Source organism: Mastigoproctus giganteus, chromosome 11, assembly GCF_048544385.1.
Source record: "Mastigoproctus giganteus isolate SK-2022 chromosome 11, ASM4854438v1, whole genome shotgun sequence".
Taxonomy (NCBI): domain Eukaryota; kingdom Metazoa; phylum Arthropoda; class Arachnida; order Uropygi; family Thelyphonidae; genus Mastigoproctus; species Mastigoproctus giganteus.
Window position 1 is genome coordinate 121323807 of NC_143585.1, and position 16293 is coordinate 121340099.

A 16293-nucleotide genomic window follows, 5' to 3' on the forward strand; every position below is an offset into this window, starting at 1 on the left:
GCCATCTGAATCCGAATCAGACCCTGAAAGTGTGTTGCAATCTTTCTTACCGCCTGACAAAATTGATACCTCTTCCCCTCTATTTGTTTTGTTTCGGTCTCTTCTTGAATTTCCTCTGTTCCCCCTTTTGCTCTTTTAGTTTTACCGCTTATTTCTTCCTTCTCCCCCCCCCCCGTTTATGTACATTTTGTACTGTGTTTTCCGCTTCCATATCCTCGGTTAGTTCTGCGTGTTCCGATTGTGTTACCGACATATCGTACGCTATTGTAAACGTTGGTGTGATTTCTTTAATCTGCTTCTCACCCCTCTGTGCTACTATAGTTTCCGCGCTCTCAGCGTTAGGCATATCTTTTAGCGGCTCGCTCGCTTTCTGCTGTCCTCCCCCACCAGCAACTCTTTCGGCAAATGTGCGTTCCGGACATTGAATGAATTTATGCGTGGAAGCTCCGCATTTTTTACAATTATTAAGGCAGTTGGCCGTAATATGACCGGTGCCATTACAATTAAAACAACGTGATTTTTGGCATTCTGCTCCCAAATGGTCTTTACCTCCGCACCTCAAACAAACTTTCTGAACTCCTGGGTAATTTATTAATAACCTATGACCCATCAAATCGATGATGTTTGGCACGGGCGTTTTCATGTCAATATGAATTTGCACCGTACCTGTTTCCACGCCTGGCCATTCCTCATATTCTTTCCTATGAAGCTTAACAACCTTACCAAACTTGTTAAAAAAACTCTCGACAGGACTGTTAGACATATCTACCGGAAACCTGTCAATAGTAACCACTTTGCGTATGTTACCAATTTGAACAGGTTTGATCATTACGTTTCTAATAGACAACCCTTTCAAAACCTTTTCTCTTGCCTCTATTGTTTTCAAGACCAACTGATATTTCTGCCTCGGTAATGGAGTTAATCCTTTTATCTTGTGAACCGAAACAACCTGAGTCACTCCCCGCATTACCTCTCTAATTGGACAAACCTCTGTAGTCTGAAACTCCACTGACTTTCTCTAAAAAAGAACTGTGCCATAATTAATCTTGGTTCCTTAAGGAAAATGAATAGTTAAAAAATCCCGTGTCCTGCCTGACACCAGCAAAACGAAAAAAAAAAAAAAAATCTAACTTAGCAGAAATAAATTCCAAAGAAACGTAAAACAAAAGAAAATCAATCACTTACTACCCTCCTAAAGGAGGTTCCCCACAACGGGGAAACCTCAGCTGAAAGGACCGCCGCTAACCTCTTGATGCGATCGGACACTTTCTTCAACCTTCAGAATGAGTAGAACACCAATGAACGAAACAATTCACAAACTAGACGATCGTTTCGAAGCTTTTTGGCTTCGTCATCAGTGGGCGGGTAGGTAATACAACAAGCCATCTCAGTTGCGAAGTTATGTCCACATTATGAGAGATGCCAGAACGGTGTGGTGGTAATGTATTTGGAAAATTACATGCACTAGGCATAATCCTTATGGGTTTTGATAATTAACTATATAATATCGGCTATATAACTATATAATATATGGTGTATTTACACCATATATACTTATTATTAAATGCACTAGGCATAATCCTTATGGGTTTTGATAATTAACCATATAATATCGGTGTAAATACACCATATATGGTGTATTTAATTTTCCAAATACATTACCACCACACCCTTCTGGCATCTCTCATAATGTGGATATAACTTCGCAACTGAGATGGCTTGTTGTATTACCTACCCGCCCACTGATGACGAAGCCAAAAAGCTTCGAAACGATCGTCTGGGTGGTGGTATGCTGAAAATAAATAACAGTAGTCTTCTCTACTAGAGAAGCTTTATTTATTTGAAGTAATTCAATAGTAGCTATCTTGTTGTGAAGGCAACCACATTATGAGATACAATTAAAACGATGCCTTCTACGCTACAATCGTAGCTCAAATCTATGGGTAACTATGGTGTATTTACACCGATATTATATACTTTTTAGTGTACGGTAATTGAAATATAAGGTATATTTTTGAAAAACTGTTTTTTTATATTATTTAATTTATTTTTATTTTTATTTTATTTTGCTGGCTCTCAGTTCTGGGCAGTCTGGGAGCAGGATTTGCTGGCACCCACTAGTCTAGCACTTCTATTGGTGGTTGCAGAATTTTGGTGCAGTTTGCACAGTCAGTGGCCTGTCACTAATATCACAATATCACACACTTTAATACTCCTACAGGCCCGATTTGCAGAGGTTCTGCATCAATACAGTATACACAGATGGAGATAGACATTTGTCTCAGAGCCACCTTAGACATGAACACAAATGAACAAATGTATAAGTTTACTCCCTTTTTTTTAATTATTTTATCACCCCTCAGTGGGAGTGTATTACAGCAAAATTGGAATTAAGAGCCACTGCCTGCATTTCAATTTGATCATTTCTGCCCCCTTTTTTTAAAAAGTACTTTGACATTTTACAAGGGATGTTTGAAAAGTCAGGAGCCAGTACAATATTGTCATCAGTGCTACAGTATGTTGATTCCAACTGCAAAGAAAATTTTCTCTGGGACAATTGGGAATGCTTCCACTGCAGCAGTAACATCGCTGTAGGTGGGAAAATTAGCATTAGTAGAGGCATACAATGCAAGAAAGCAAGCTTATGCAGCATCAGCCAAAAAAAAAACCCTCTCATTTCATCCCTCCATTCGTTCCAAATGCCTGTCTAGCTCAGCCTTAAATTTATTTAGGCTATTAGCTTCCACAACAAAAGATGGAAGCCTGTTCCACCAATAAACTACTTGCTGGCTAAAGGCAAATTTCCACACATCTATTCTACAACTGTGCCCCCTCAGGTTCTTAGTCTGAGCAAGACAAAGAATCCCATCAGCATTCAGCTTGCTCAACCCATTCAAGGCCTTATACGCCTCAATCAGATCACCTCACAGGTGCCTACTCTCCAGGCACAGCAATTTGCAGAACTTATGCCTCTCTTGGTAAGAGCACCCCTTTGTTCCCCTCACCAATCTTGTTGCCCTTCTTTGTACTCATTCTAGCAACTTTACATCCTTCTTAAAATGAGGCCTCCAGACCTGTACACAGTACTCTAGGTGTGGCCTGACCATTGCCTTGTATAATGGGATTATCACCTCCCTGTCCCTGCCAGCAAAATTCCTATATATCATTGACAAGACTCCATGACCTGCCTTGGCAGCCCATCTGCACTGCTCAGTGAACTTCATATTTGGCTGCACAATTACCCCCAGGTCTTTTTCACTTTCCACTTCCCTGAGTGTAGTACCACAAATGGATGCCAGCCAAGTATTTTTTCAAATTAGGAAATAGGTGAAAGTCTGCTGATGCTAAATCTGGTCAATATGGGGGATGGCCAAAGATTTCAAAGTCACATGACTCGTGCAGTGCATCCAATGACAGACTTGTGAGCACACGTTTTCCTGGTGGAACTCCTTTCTGAGTTTTCCTGTCTTTAATGTTTTCATGCAAGCACCTCATGAAGTCTGCATATGCCACTGTGACTGTCTGGCTTTCCAAAGGTCAGACAGTCACAGGGTCATATTATGCATTGCAGCTTTGGTGACAAAAGTGTACTGTTCAAGAATTTTCAAACTGGCAATGATTCATCAGCATTTCAAAAAACCAATGTCTCATTCACGTCACAAAACTTGCAAGGAAATTTGCTGGATCTTTTTGAAAACAAGACTAATGTTCACAAAAAATGAAAGAAAAAAAAAAAAAAGCTACACACTTCACCCATCCACGAATTTGTCCCTCCAAGAATTTGTCTGGTTCTTCCTGGAATTTATTCAAATCACCCACTTCTGAAACAACAGATAGAAGCTTGTTCCAACAATCAACTATCTGCTGGCGGAAGACAAACTTTTGTACCTCTATCCTGGAACTATCCTTCCTCAACTTGAATTTGTGCCCCCTCCTCTCCCCTCATGTGTATTCTCAGCAAGAGGAAGAATGCCATCAACATTTAGCTTATTCAATCCATTCAAGGCCTTAAACACCTCAGTCAGATCTCCCTGCAGGTGTCTAGTCTGAGACTGCAATTTGCAGAACTCAAGCCTTTTTGGTAAGAGCAACCTTTGGTTACCCTTCTCTGCACCTGTTCCAGAAGATCTAGATCCTCCTAAAGTGAGACTTCCAGAGCTGCATACAGTACTCAAGATGTGGCCTAACCATGACCTTGTACAAAGGAATAATCGCCTCCTTATCCTTGCTAGCAAAGTTTCTGTATATCATTGACAAAACTGCGTGAGCTGTCCTGGCAGCCTGTCTGTAGTTCTCAGAGAATTTCATATCTGACTGCACAATTACCCCTAGGTCTTTTCATTTTCCACTATCCTGAGCGTAGTACAACACAGATGATAATTTACTCTGGGATTGTTACCCATTAATCTAGGTGTGGCCTGACCATTGCCTTGTATAATGGGATTATCACCTCCCTGTCCCTGCTAGCCTTGAACAGTACTTTGCATTTGTCATCATTAAACTTCATCTACCATTTTTCAGCCCATCGACCTAATTTTCCTAGATGCTGACAATGTACTGAACTGTCACTGGTTGATCACTCATCACCAGATCATGCACACTGTTAACAATGTCTGGAATGATGGATGCTGCAAGTCTTCTACAGTATGGATCATCTTCCAGGCTCCCCCTCCCTTGTTTAAATTCTGCTACTCATTTCTTACCTTTGGAAATGGAAGGGCATCCTCCCCCAACATTGTAACCATATCCTCATGAATTGCCTTTAGTTGTTAGTTCTCTTTTTTTTCACCAAATACTGGATGACTGCACGGTGAGTGATTTTGTCTATCTTTCCTCAATCACGCAATTTTTTAAACTTTGGAATTTGTAATTAAATAAAAGATGTTATTGAAACTGCATGAAACTTCGTGGGTTGCTATTTGAATTGTACATTAAGTACAGAAATTTTTAATATGCACCATTATCCGTTTTTACATACTAAACAATACAACCCATCACTACACAAACACACATTAATCTGCACTCTCTGGGCTTTACAGAACATAGCATTGTATGTGTTGCTTGATACTGTCACAGAGTTGGGAGAGACCCCCCAAACCAGGGGAATTCCCTAGGGTATGTGGTGCCTGGGTACCAGTCGCAAGTTGCCACCCCCCCTTTAATTTTTTCTTCATATGTGTATGTAAGTTTCAGGTTTTCAGTCGACCCTTGAACGTTGCTTCCCGGGTGCAGTGCACCCCGGAGGCAATGTTCAAGGGTTGACTGAAAACCCGAAACCCTGGGATGGCCCGAACCTGCCCCCAACACCGCTAATCAATTCATACTATATGCTGTGCACATCCTATAATAATTTATCTAAACCTTCCTTAAATTCACTCAAACTTCTCACCTCCATAACACCAAATATAAGTTTGTTCTAAAAATCATTTTTTGGCTGAAAGCAAATTTTGCATGTGTCCTACAACCATCCTTTTTCAATTTAAATTTGTTATTATTATTATTATTATTAGCAATATGGTGCAAGGAAGCCTGAGGCTTATGCTGCACCAGCCAAAAAAAAAATTTGATTTACCCTGTGACCCAGAGAGAAAGGGAGAGAGAAGTAGAAGGAAATCACCAAGAAAGAGAAGAATTATGATATTCAGCTCAGGACTCTGGGTGTGCCAAGCCCATACTCACAAGATGTGAGCCCCTGGGGTCCCCTTATATGTATTGTTTTACAATGAAGGCAGAAATGTTTTTAACTTGTGTATGCTACAAGAAAGTGAAAGTCAGTTTTGCTGAGAGAGTTTAATTATGAGGTGTTGATTTATACTCCTAATGCAGATAAATAAAAAACAGAGCTATGATGCTCAATGAGTTCTACCTATTTGTACATTAATATATAAAAATAGAGGAATTTACTTCAATGCTTTTTTGTAGAATATTTTAACGACACACTCATGAATTCAATCAGACATAAAATTATTTCTTAATGGCTTCCTTCCCTCAAAGACATATGAAGGCCGTCTTATCTGCAATCGATAGCTAGTATCCCTCAACCCGACCACCAACATACAACTCTGAGTGCCATAATGATTATATTATGTCTAATAATATAATCATTAAAATGATTGCAGTGTATAAAAGTTAAAATCATTAAATTAGTTAAAATAATTTAAAACTAATTTTGAACAACTTCCTTCCTTTTGTCTAATAATAAAATCATTTTAATGATTTTATTATTAGACATAATGTCTTCTGGCACTCTGAGTTGGTGGTCAGGTTGGGGGACCTTAGCTATCGATCGTGAATACGTAGGCCATTCATATGTCTTTGAGGGAAGGAAGCCATTAAGAAATAATTTTACGTCCGATTGAATTCACGAGTGTCGTGTTGAAGTATTCTACAAAAAAGCATCGAGGTAAATTCCTCTTTATTTTTATATACTCCTAATGTATAGGTCATGAACAATACCAATATGTTAGCAAACATTATTATGGATTTTTGCTTCCTTTACCTTAAAAATATTTTATGAAAGATGATTGTTCAGTATTTTTTTTTCCATTAGTGAAAATAAGGCTTCTGTTTTTCTATAAGAGAGAAATTGTATATGATATTTGCACAAATATCATTGTATGTTAAATGTGTGTTTCACTTTGTAATAATTTAATAAAAATTATATAGGATATTCTCCGTAAAGCCATTTTGAAGCTTATATTTAAAGTGCGAAGGGAGATCAGAAGTATCAAATGTGAGAAAACCTCATGAAAGAAGTGTAAGTTGCATTGATTATAAAAATTACACATTTTTTTATAGTTTACCCCTTCCCTTTTCTAATTTCTTTGCTTACCCAGCATGGTTAGAATCCACCCTTGTCAAGGGTTTTTTCTTATTATACTTTGAATTTTTTTTATCTAAATTTTGTTTATTTGGCTGTGTCAGTTTCATGATTAGTTACACAAACATTTATTTTTATAATAAAACCAGATTTCATTTATTGATTATAAAATTAGAATGTGGCCTGAATCAGATCTGAACCCAATATTTAATGTTTGTGTTTATAACTGAAAATTCCTTGAAATGTTCAAAACACATTTATTTTTGATATCTTAGAATTGTTTGGCTCATTTGGATTTCTCATTTCATTAAAAGTTTGTTCACAAGTTTTGTGACAGAATTAATGTCATTAGTTTATTGATGTGTGTTGTAAAATTAACTGATGAAAATACACAGTAAAGGAACTCATGCTATTAATTTCTGTTAACAGCAAGATAAAGATTAATTTGAAACAAAATGTTTGAAATATCATCATGGAGAACAGAAACGGGAGATGTTTGGTTTGGCCTAGAGTTGGCAGAAGTGGTAATGACAGTATGCTACTACAATAGGATCTAGAAAAGTTGGGCAGATGGGCTAAGAGGTGGCAACTAAAGTTTAACATTGACAAATGAAAAGTACCGTGTATGGGTAGCAATAACCCCAGAGTAATGTATTAACCCTGCAGTACTATATTCAGGGTAGTGGAGAATGAAAAAGACTTGGGATAATTGTTCCATCATATATGAAGTGGTGTTTTGTCAGTGATATACAAGAATTTTGCTAGCAGGGATAAGGAGGTGATTATTCTTTTGTATGAGGCAATGGTCAGACCACACCTTGAGTACTGCATATAGGTCTGGTGGCCTCATTTTAGGTAGTATGTAGAGCTTCTAGAAGGAATACAGAGAACAGAGAGGGTCAGTGAGATTAGTGAGGGGGAGCAAAGGGTTACTGTTACCAAGAAAGGCTTAAATTTTGCAAATTGCAGTGTCTGGCGACTAGGCACCTGCGAGGTGATCTCATTGAGATGTATAAGGCCTTGAATGGTTTGAGAATGCTCAGTGCTGATGGGATTCTTCTTGCTCAAATTATGCACTTGAGGGGGCAAAAATTCAAATGTAGTTCTGAGGAAAGAGTTGTAGAATAGCTGTATGGAAATGTAACTTTTGATAGCTTAAGTAAATTTAAGGAAGAACTGAACAAACTTTTGGAGCAAATGGATGGATGAAATGGGAAGGGTTTTTTTTTTTTTTGTTTTGCTGATGCTGTATAAGCTTGCTTTCTTGCATTGTATGCTTCTGATGATGCTAATATCTTCCCACTGCAAGAATGTACATTGGGTAGTGCAAAAGAATAATCTTAATATACAGTAAATTCACAAGCCACACAAAATTTGCAAAAACAGCATCATTATTATATCTGATATTATGAAATTCTCCACAACAGGTTGCCTAGATGTGCACTTTTGAATATATAATGCTTCCCCAATATAGAAGACTATTGTTATCTATTCACACTTTTGAGTGCCACCACCTGGTCAACACCATTTTCAAAGAGTAATTCCCAAAAGGGTGCTGTCTAAATTTATGTTTAAGGTGCAACAAATTAAAAAAGAACAGAAAGAATATTTCACTCAGAGTGCTACATTTTTTTTCATTGTGTTAATGTAAATTTAAATTTAGGTTCTTGGTATGTCACCCCCTTTCATAATTTCATTGAGACAGCATAAATTTGAACAGAAATAATATACAACAAACAATGCCAGCTGGTGCACCACAGCCTGAGTAGTTGAGCACAAAAGTTTCCATAAACAAGCATCTGCACTATAAATTGGAGAGAAGGCACTGTGAAAAATTAACCATCGAGTAGTGTGTGTTTAGTGTCAAATGGCACCAGGGGTTTCCTCCATCTCCGCATAGTATACTTTGTGGGTGTGAAACAACACTGTCAATGCCAGGGGTTTAAAGGTGTATGGATTTTAATATATATGTATAGTGTCGTGTACCATTGTTCCTCTGGTCATTTAGCTGCTGGGCCCCAAATGGGACCAAACATTGTCCCATTCTGTCCTGTGGAAGCAGACCAGGTACACCATTATTATACAGTGAAACTTCCCTTTAACGGATAGCCATGGGGAACGAACGAAAATGTGTCCGTTAGAGAGAAGTGTCCGCTAACAATAAGTCTGAGGGAGAAAAAAAAAAAGAAAGAAAGAAAAATCGTTAAACGTTTAATGTAAAATTAAATTAAAATATATACAGATTTTGAACAATATTTTTGTAAATAATATACAATTACATACACAAGAGATAAAGAAAAATCGTTAAATGTTTAATGTAAAATTAAATTAAATTATATACAGATTTTGCACAATATTTTTGTAAATAATATACATACAATTGTGCTATACATATTATGACTTTATCTTAAGAAAAATACATACAGTAATCACTTATTTTTTTCTGCACCTTCTCCCGGCTGATAATTTTGTTTTCAACATTTATTTGGAGTGAAGAAACCATCGAAAGTCCTTCAGTATCTTCTTCAGCAGCGAAAAACATTTTTAAACGATTGATTTGTATGAGCGCTTCTTCTATTTTCATCGGTGGTTCGTCATTAATATGTTTTTCGACAGAATGACCTCCTTCTATTTCTTCATCCTCATGAGGAACTTCTTGAAAAATATCGATGATAATGTTGTTGATATCTATAGCACCATCTTCTGTAGTGAGGTTCGAGTCTATATCTTTGTAGCCAGGGTCACTTGTAGCTGAAGTATCGTACATCATCAATAGATGTTGAAGTTCTTGTTCTTCTTGGTGCTCCACATTGCTGTTCACAACTTCAATTTTTGCATTTGAGAAGCCAGACTTTACAAAACAGTTCACGACAGTTTGTTTTCTAACTGCGTTTATTGAAGAGGAAATCCATTGAATCGCATCTAGGATGCTGATTTTCTTTGCAAGGTCACTCGCACATTTTACATTGTTCGTGTGTTTGCAATGAGATGTCTTAAAACACGTTTTCTGTAGTGAAGTTTAACCTTTTTTTATTATCCCTTGATCCAAGGGCTAACACTCTGCAAATGTGTTTTGTGGCAGAAAAACGATTTGAATGTTGGACAATTCAATGTGCGGGTGAGATGCAGCATTAGCCATGAAAAGAATAATTTTTCTGTTTTGACGAATCATGTTTTGGTTAAGGTGACTTATCCATTCGCTCATGATATCTCGTGTCATCCACGCTTTTTTATTAGACTTCCAGTCAACATTCAAAAGATTCAACTTTATGCCCTTGAAACAACGAGGATTTTGTGGTTTTCTTATAACAAGTGGTTGTTCAAAGTCTCCCAGCATATTTGTACACAATAGTACAGTCAAGCGTTCCTTAGAAATTTTTCCGCCCTGGCACTCTTTGTTTTTTAGACTCATTGTTTTTTCAGGAAGAGCTTTAAAAAAACAACCCTGTTTCGTCACAGTTGTAAATATCCTTAGCTTCAAAATCACGACATAAATCTTCCAATTTGATTGTCCACTCTGTTACAACCCCACTATCAACAGATCCACCTTCACCACTTACGGTTTTCCAAGAAATTTTATGCCGAGTTTTGAACTTGTCTAGCCATCCCACAGAAGCTTTGAACTCATTTACTCCCATAGATTTCGCAATCTCCAAAGCCTTTTCCCTAATAATAGGCCCATTAATGGGAATTTTTTTAGCATGTGCGCGACAAAACCACTCATACGTAACATTGTCAATTTGAAGTCCAACAGTTTTCGGGAATGATTTTTGAACATGATCATTTCCGTGTTGCCAAAATTGTTTGAGCAGTTCATTTTTTTCTTTAGGATGTCGCTTACCTGCGTCTTCCCGATTTTGAATTTTGCAGTGAGATTGCGAACACTATTTTTTTGCCGATCTTACGCATTAATGAGTTCGACTTTATCTTTTAAAGTTAAATGTTTACGAGAAGACATCGTGCACTTCCACGACACTGAACAAAACTGAAACTGAAAAGACAAAAGGCCGACAAACCCCCCCCCGCACACACTGAATTCATCAGAAGTTTTACACGTGCCTTAAAATTCTTGAAAAAGGGTTTAGAACTGCGACGTAAACCTTGATAAAATTCAGAGAATCGGAAATAGAAAATAAGCACATGATTGAGGCAATACGTGGAAGAAAAGTTCCTAGAAAAAGGGCCGTGAGCTCTCCCGCAGTCCGTTGTTGGGAGATCAGATTAAGTGCTAATCTAAATGAAACAGTGCAGATTGCCTGTCCGCGTCCGTTACAAAGAATGTCCGCTAGACAGAAGCTGCAAACACGTTAAAACCAATAGAGGTGAGTTGGGGAATTTGAAAATGCCCGTTGTAGAGAGATGTCTGTTAACGAGAGGTGTCCGTTAGGAGAAGTTTCACTGTAATTATTTACTCTGGCAGTCCTGCCACCTAATTTCCTGAGATTTCAGTGGCAAGGACCTAAAAAAAAAAAAACGTAGGGGAACACTGAAGTTGGACAAGCCCAAAAACTAGAGATTGCGGTTAATTTGACATGTTTAAATTTAGACGTGTGGCGCATTCGCTTGCATATAGATAGTGGGGGGTAGACTGAAGATTGGAGGGAAAATACAGAAGTATGGGGATGTTAGGGAAGGCGACCCCTAATCAGTCAGTGAGGCAGGCCCATGCGTCACCAGAAGCAGAGGGTACAGAACTCCTCTCCTCCCCCCACTAGGGGGTGAGGGGTTACAGGTACCATGCAAGGGAACGTGCTACAAATTGCCAAATGGCACTGGCAGCAAAGCTGTAGGCTGTCAAGGTCGGTGCAGAGTCCAGATCATGTAAGTGTTGTATCCGGTGAAGACATCATTCCTGGCACACAAGTTGCATCCAGGTTGTACTATCAGTTTTGTTGCCAGGCTTGGTTTGGTTGTGGGTGGATGTATACCTTGGTTGCTACTGGAGGGACATTCAATGTCAGAATTGTGTCTTAGTTGAGTGGGAAGGTTTTTGCGTCTCTCGAAGAGATCGTAGGCAAATATCTTGAAGGCATTGTAGTGCCTTTCATCACTCAGGATGTGATGTTCCTGGTCTAGCAGCAGGTAATATATTTTTGTTATTAGTTGGCATCTGAGATCTTCATATAGTTCACATCTGTACATTAGGTGCCTCCAACTTTCAGGGAGTCCACAGTGACATAGTGGATTGTTAGTGATGCGTAGGATGGAGAGTTTCTCCCCAATGGGTCCGTGTCCTGTTAGTCCTGTTAGCAGGAAGGTGGCATGTAGACCTGGGAAAAACCAATGTGGCGACTTTGGGTAGGTCCTTTCGACATTGGGTATGAATTTCCTGGTGATGTTTCCCTTAGTGGTCCTGCCATATCCACATTAGGTGAGTATCAAGTTGTCTTTTCTCCATCGTGAGGGTGTTTGTTGGGTCCGTGGTATAGGCAAGGCAGGTTACTGTTCTGCCTTTTGTGAAGTTATACATTAGGCCTGTCCGAACAATCTCCAGGTCAAGGGGGAGGGTGCTGGCCATGCAATACCCTCTAGATATAGTCAGCAGTATGGAGCACTGTATCGTGTCAAGTTTCTATTCATCACCGTTATTGCTTTGTGGTACCATATGCTAGAGGTATAGCTGATGATTGGCATAAAGGCAGCCTTATAGAGCAAGGACAGTGTGCGGCGTTTAAGGCCCCAGTCTCTTCGGGTGATTCTATTGACCATGGCCATGTAATTTCGGATCTTCGTTTGGATGTATTTTTAGTGGGGAGTGAATGTTAGATTCCTGTCCAGGACAATCCCCAAGAGCTTTATTTGCTCTGTTAGGCAGATTGTTGTTCCTAATATTTAGATTCCCTTTGAGCAGTAAGGAGCTAGTTTTTCTTGATGAGACGTGAAGGAAGCTATGGTTTGCCCATTCCCGCAGGGTAGTGAGGACTCAGTCTGAATTTGCAAAGCTGCATTAAAAGATTTCTTGTATGAGCAAGGATTGAAATTTTCCCAAAAACTGAAAGCTTTGATATGTAGCGCTGTATTTAAGATCAAAGGTGGCTTCACCACATTAAAAATTGCATTTATTACTCACTTATATATAAACGAACAGTTTTTGTTCTTCTTTTAAACCTGTTCCTGTTTTGCATACATTTGTTTTTTCACACTGCCGAGAGGATTTATATCGTGTATTCTTAGATGTAGTAGACAAATTTCTTACTTAAAATCCACATGACTTCTTCAGCAGGTAATCTGGAACTGCTCCCACCATGAAATTGTCCTGAATTATTCAAGAGTTACAGATGCAGTAGCATAATAAGAGGAGAGGTTCAAACTCCCCTATCACTTTGTAGCCAAAGTGGGTTTTTATTTCAAAAATCGTTTAGAAAATGTAGAAGAACTTTGCATCAGATAGAATCCTTCTTAAATATATGTGTTGATACATGTTGAGGCGCCTCTGTAGCCAGGAGGGAAGGAGCAGTAGTGCGTAGCACACACTTCTTGATTAGACCGGGGTTCGAGCCCGTCACCACCAAATACGGAGGATGCGGAAAGGTCAGGGAATGACCACCACATATCCCGGAGCAATATGGCCTTAGTTGCTAATGCTCCTAAAAACCAAATAACAAACAAACATAATACATGTTAAATATCTAATATTTATTGTTAAAAAGTACCAATATTTGAAAAGGCAAATTTCAACCCCCCCATACTGAGATTCTAGTTATATCTATGTACAGATATGTACTACCCAAAATGCATATTGATATTTCTTGGTGTTTCATTGCTTTTGATAACATGGTATTGTTTTGTTGATCTTGTAGAAACAGCAACTGGTACTCAAATATGCATCATGACCTGGTGTGAAGAGAACAAGTACTGCCATTGGAATGGCTGACCCCTAACTTAACTCCTTAAATATAACCTTTATTATAACCTTTATTTTAAATATTATTGTATATAAGTTATTATATGTGATTTTAAAATAAACAGTATACTGTACCGTGTCTTTGTGCAGTGATGGTGTTTTATATATATATATATATAAAAAGAATCTATAAAAATTATATACATATATATAAAAAATTTTTTTATTTCAATGGAAATTATGTATATCCCAGATTGATTTAGTTGTGTGAAGACTGATTTGTAGCAAAGTTTGGGACTAATCCAAGCTGACAACCCAGGATGTAATATTTTTTCCCCATATATTTTTACATTTATATTATTACTTAAAGATTTGTCACTTTAGACTACAGGTCCTCAAACTTATGAGTCCATCGATCCCCAATCAAGTAGTCAGTAAATAAGAATCACATTATGTATTTTTTTTATTTATTATATTTAGAGTAAAATATTACAAATAATGGAAACATTATATGTATTCAAACAGAATGCAGAAAACATCTAAAATTTTCAATCAAGAAAATAAATAAGTAAAACTAAATAGAAATTTTTATTGAAGAATTTTATCAATATTTCATCCTCAATGCAAAGGGTGGGCCTGATGAGCATTAACAAGGGCATGTCAATGTTCTTGAAAAGGGCATTGACATGCCCTTGTTAAACAGAAAAGAATCTGCAAATTGTTTACTTTAAATTTTGGCATAGAATACTTCGTAAGAATGCATTGCCTTGGTACATACATGAATTAATGTGGTCACAAAAATCCAGTTTTGATTTGCATCGCACTCTGAATGATCAGAATGTATGAATGAATGAATGAATCATCGGAATGTATCCTCAGTGTAAATCAAGGACGATATCAGGGGACAATATCTGGATGTAAATTTAATAAAATCAATAATATATATATATATATATTTCATTTCCATTTTCACAGACACTTTATTTACGTTACAAACCACACATTATTTATATCCTTTTGCTTCCTTTACTGCTGTGCGGCGCGTTTTGGAGTATTAGACATATGATAACTTTTGTTATTTTCCTTTTTCTGCTTATTTTGCTTCTTAACAGCTTAATATTACTACTATATATATATATATATGTCCTTTTTTTCTGATTAAAAGAGACTTGGAAACTCTCAGGCTGAAGAATGTCCTATGATCACATCAAGAAGGAAAATATTTATAATAAATATTGCTATTGTTTCTTGAGTTAAAACGAGTATCATATTTTAGGGGGAGGGGAAAAGGATAATTTAAATCTGCATTTATCTGATGATATGGGTGAAAGTGTTGCTTGCAATCAACTCAAGAATGTTTGTTTGTTCCTACCTCAACCATAGTTGACTCAGAACATCTTATCGACCATAGTTGATAAGATGTTCTGAGGGTAACAGCGTTTCAAATGAGGGGGAGGATAAAGCTTGAGATATAAATCTAAATAACTTCAAGGGGTGTGTCAGGATAGTAAACTGTAGAAGATTATTTAGTCTTAACTGTGTCTAGAAGTGTTGTCAATAAAATGGCTGAATTTGAACTCTTGGTTAGGATAACTAATGCTGACATAATAGGGTTAACAGAACTGTGGAGTCTCTCGGAAATTTGAGATGTCAAATTCCATATGATAGGTATAATGTATTTAAGAAAGATAGGGAAGGCAGAGGTGGGTGGAGGGGGGTCATGCTTCTTATCAAAAGCAGCCTGAGTGCAAAAAGAGCATTTGGCGAATCTGAAGTTATGCCTGCCAGCATAGAATCTGTGTGGTGTGAGTTAGTTGGAAGCAAAGGTATAATTGAGAGTGGGAGTAATCTAAACACCAGAAGTTTATAAAGAGCATGATAAGAGTTTTTACATGCAGATGGAATGGGCAAGCAAGTGTGAATATCTTATTATGGTTAACTTTAATCTGCCCCAGATTGATTGGAATAAGTGGGAGGGAAACTCATTATGGGAAAAATTTTTTTAAATAAACTAGATGCTTATTATTTGTACCAGCATTTTAGAGAAAATACTAGGGGTGAGAATATTTTTAATCTCATCATTACTAACAAATCAACTGACATCACAGGGACTAAAGTACAGGAACCATTGTCAGGAAGTGATCATGCAATTGTCAGTTGGAAGATGAAGAAAGACATTGCAGTAGTTAAAGATAAATGCACAAGTTAACTTCAGACAAGAGGACTTTGACAGTTTAAGGTGCTGTATAGCAACTATGAATTGGGCGAATTACTGAGAAAGGGTAAATGCACTTGAATTTTGGAATGCTTTTAAAGCAAATACCACAGAAGCCATATGCGCACACACACACACACACACACACACACACACACACACACACACACACACACACACACACACACACACACACACACCATTAAGAAAATATTGCAGGAGCAGGATGCTGAAATGAATGACTGCGGAGCTGGCCAGTCAAATAGAACAAAAAAAGATAGTGTGGGACAGTTACAAGTGATGAAAAGTACTGAAGCCTAGGACAGGTACAAGTTGATCTGTGGTAATACCACAAATAAGGTTAGGGAGGCCAAGCCTATATATGAGATAGCATTGACTATGAGAGCAAAGAAT

The 16293-nt window shown here is 37.7% G+C and overlaps 1 protein-coding gene across 2 annotated transcripts in view; it reads left to right on the plus strand.

Moving 5' to 3' along the window:
* The window catches only part of LOC150078397 (uncharacterized), a 50079-nt gene extending 36364 nt beyond the window's left edge, over positions 1–13715 (plus strand). For both annotated transcript variants that reach the window (XR_016547630.1, XM_090384986.1), the window contains exons 2-3: positions 6667–6757; positions 13621–13715. Coding sequence is in view for 1 of the 2 variants with exons in the window: in XM_090384986.1 (XP_090241112.1) it covers positions 6667–6750 (84 nt within the window). In the remaining variant the exon portion in view is untranslated. The remainder of the gene's footprint in view (positions 1–6666; positions 6758–13620) is intronic.
* The last annotated feature ends 2578 nt before the right edge of the window (positions 13716–16293 follow it).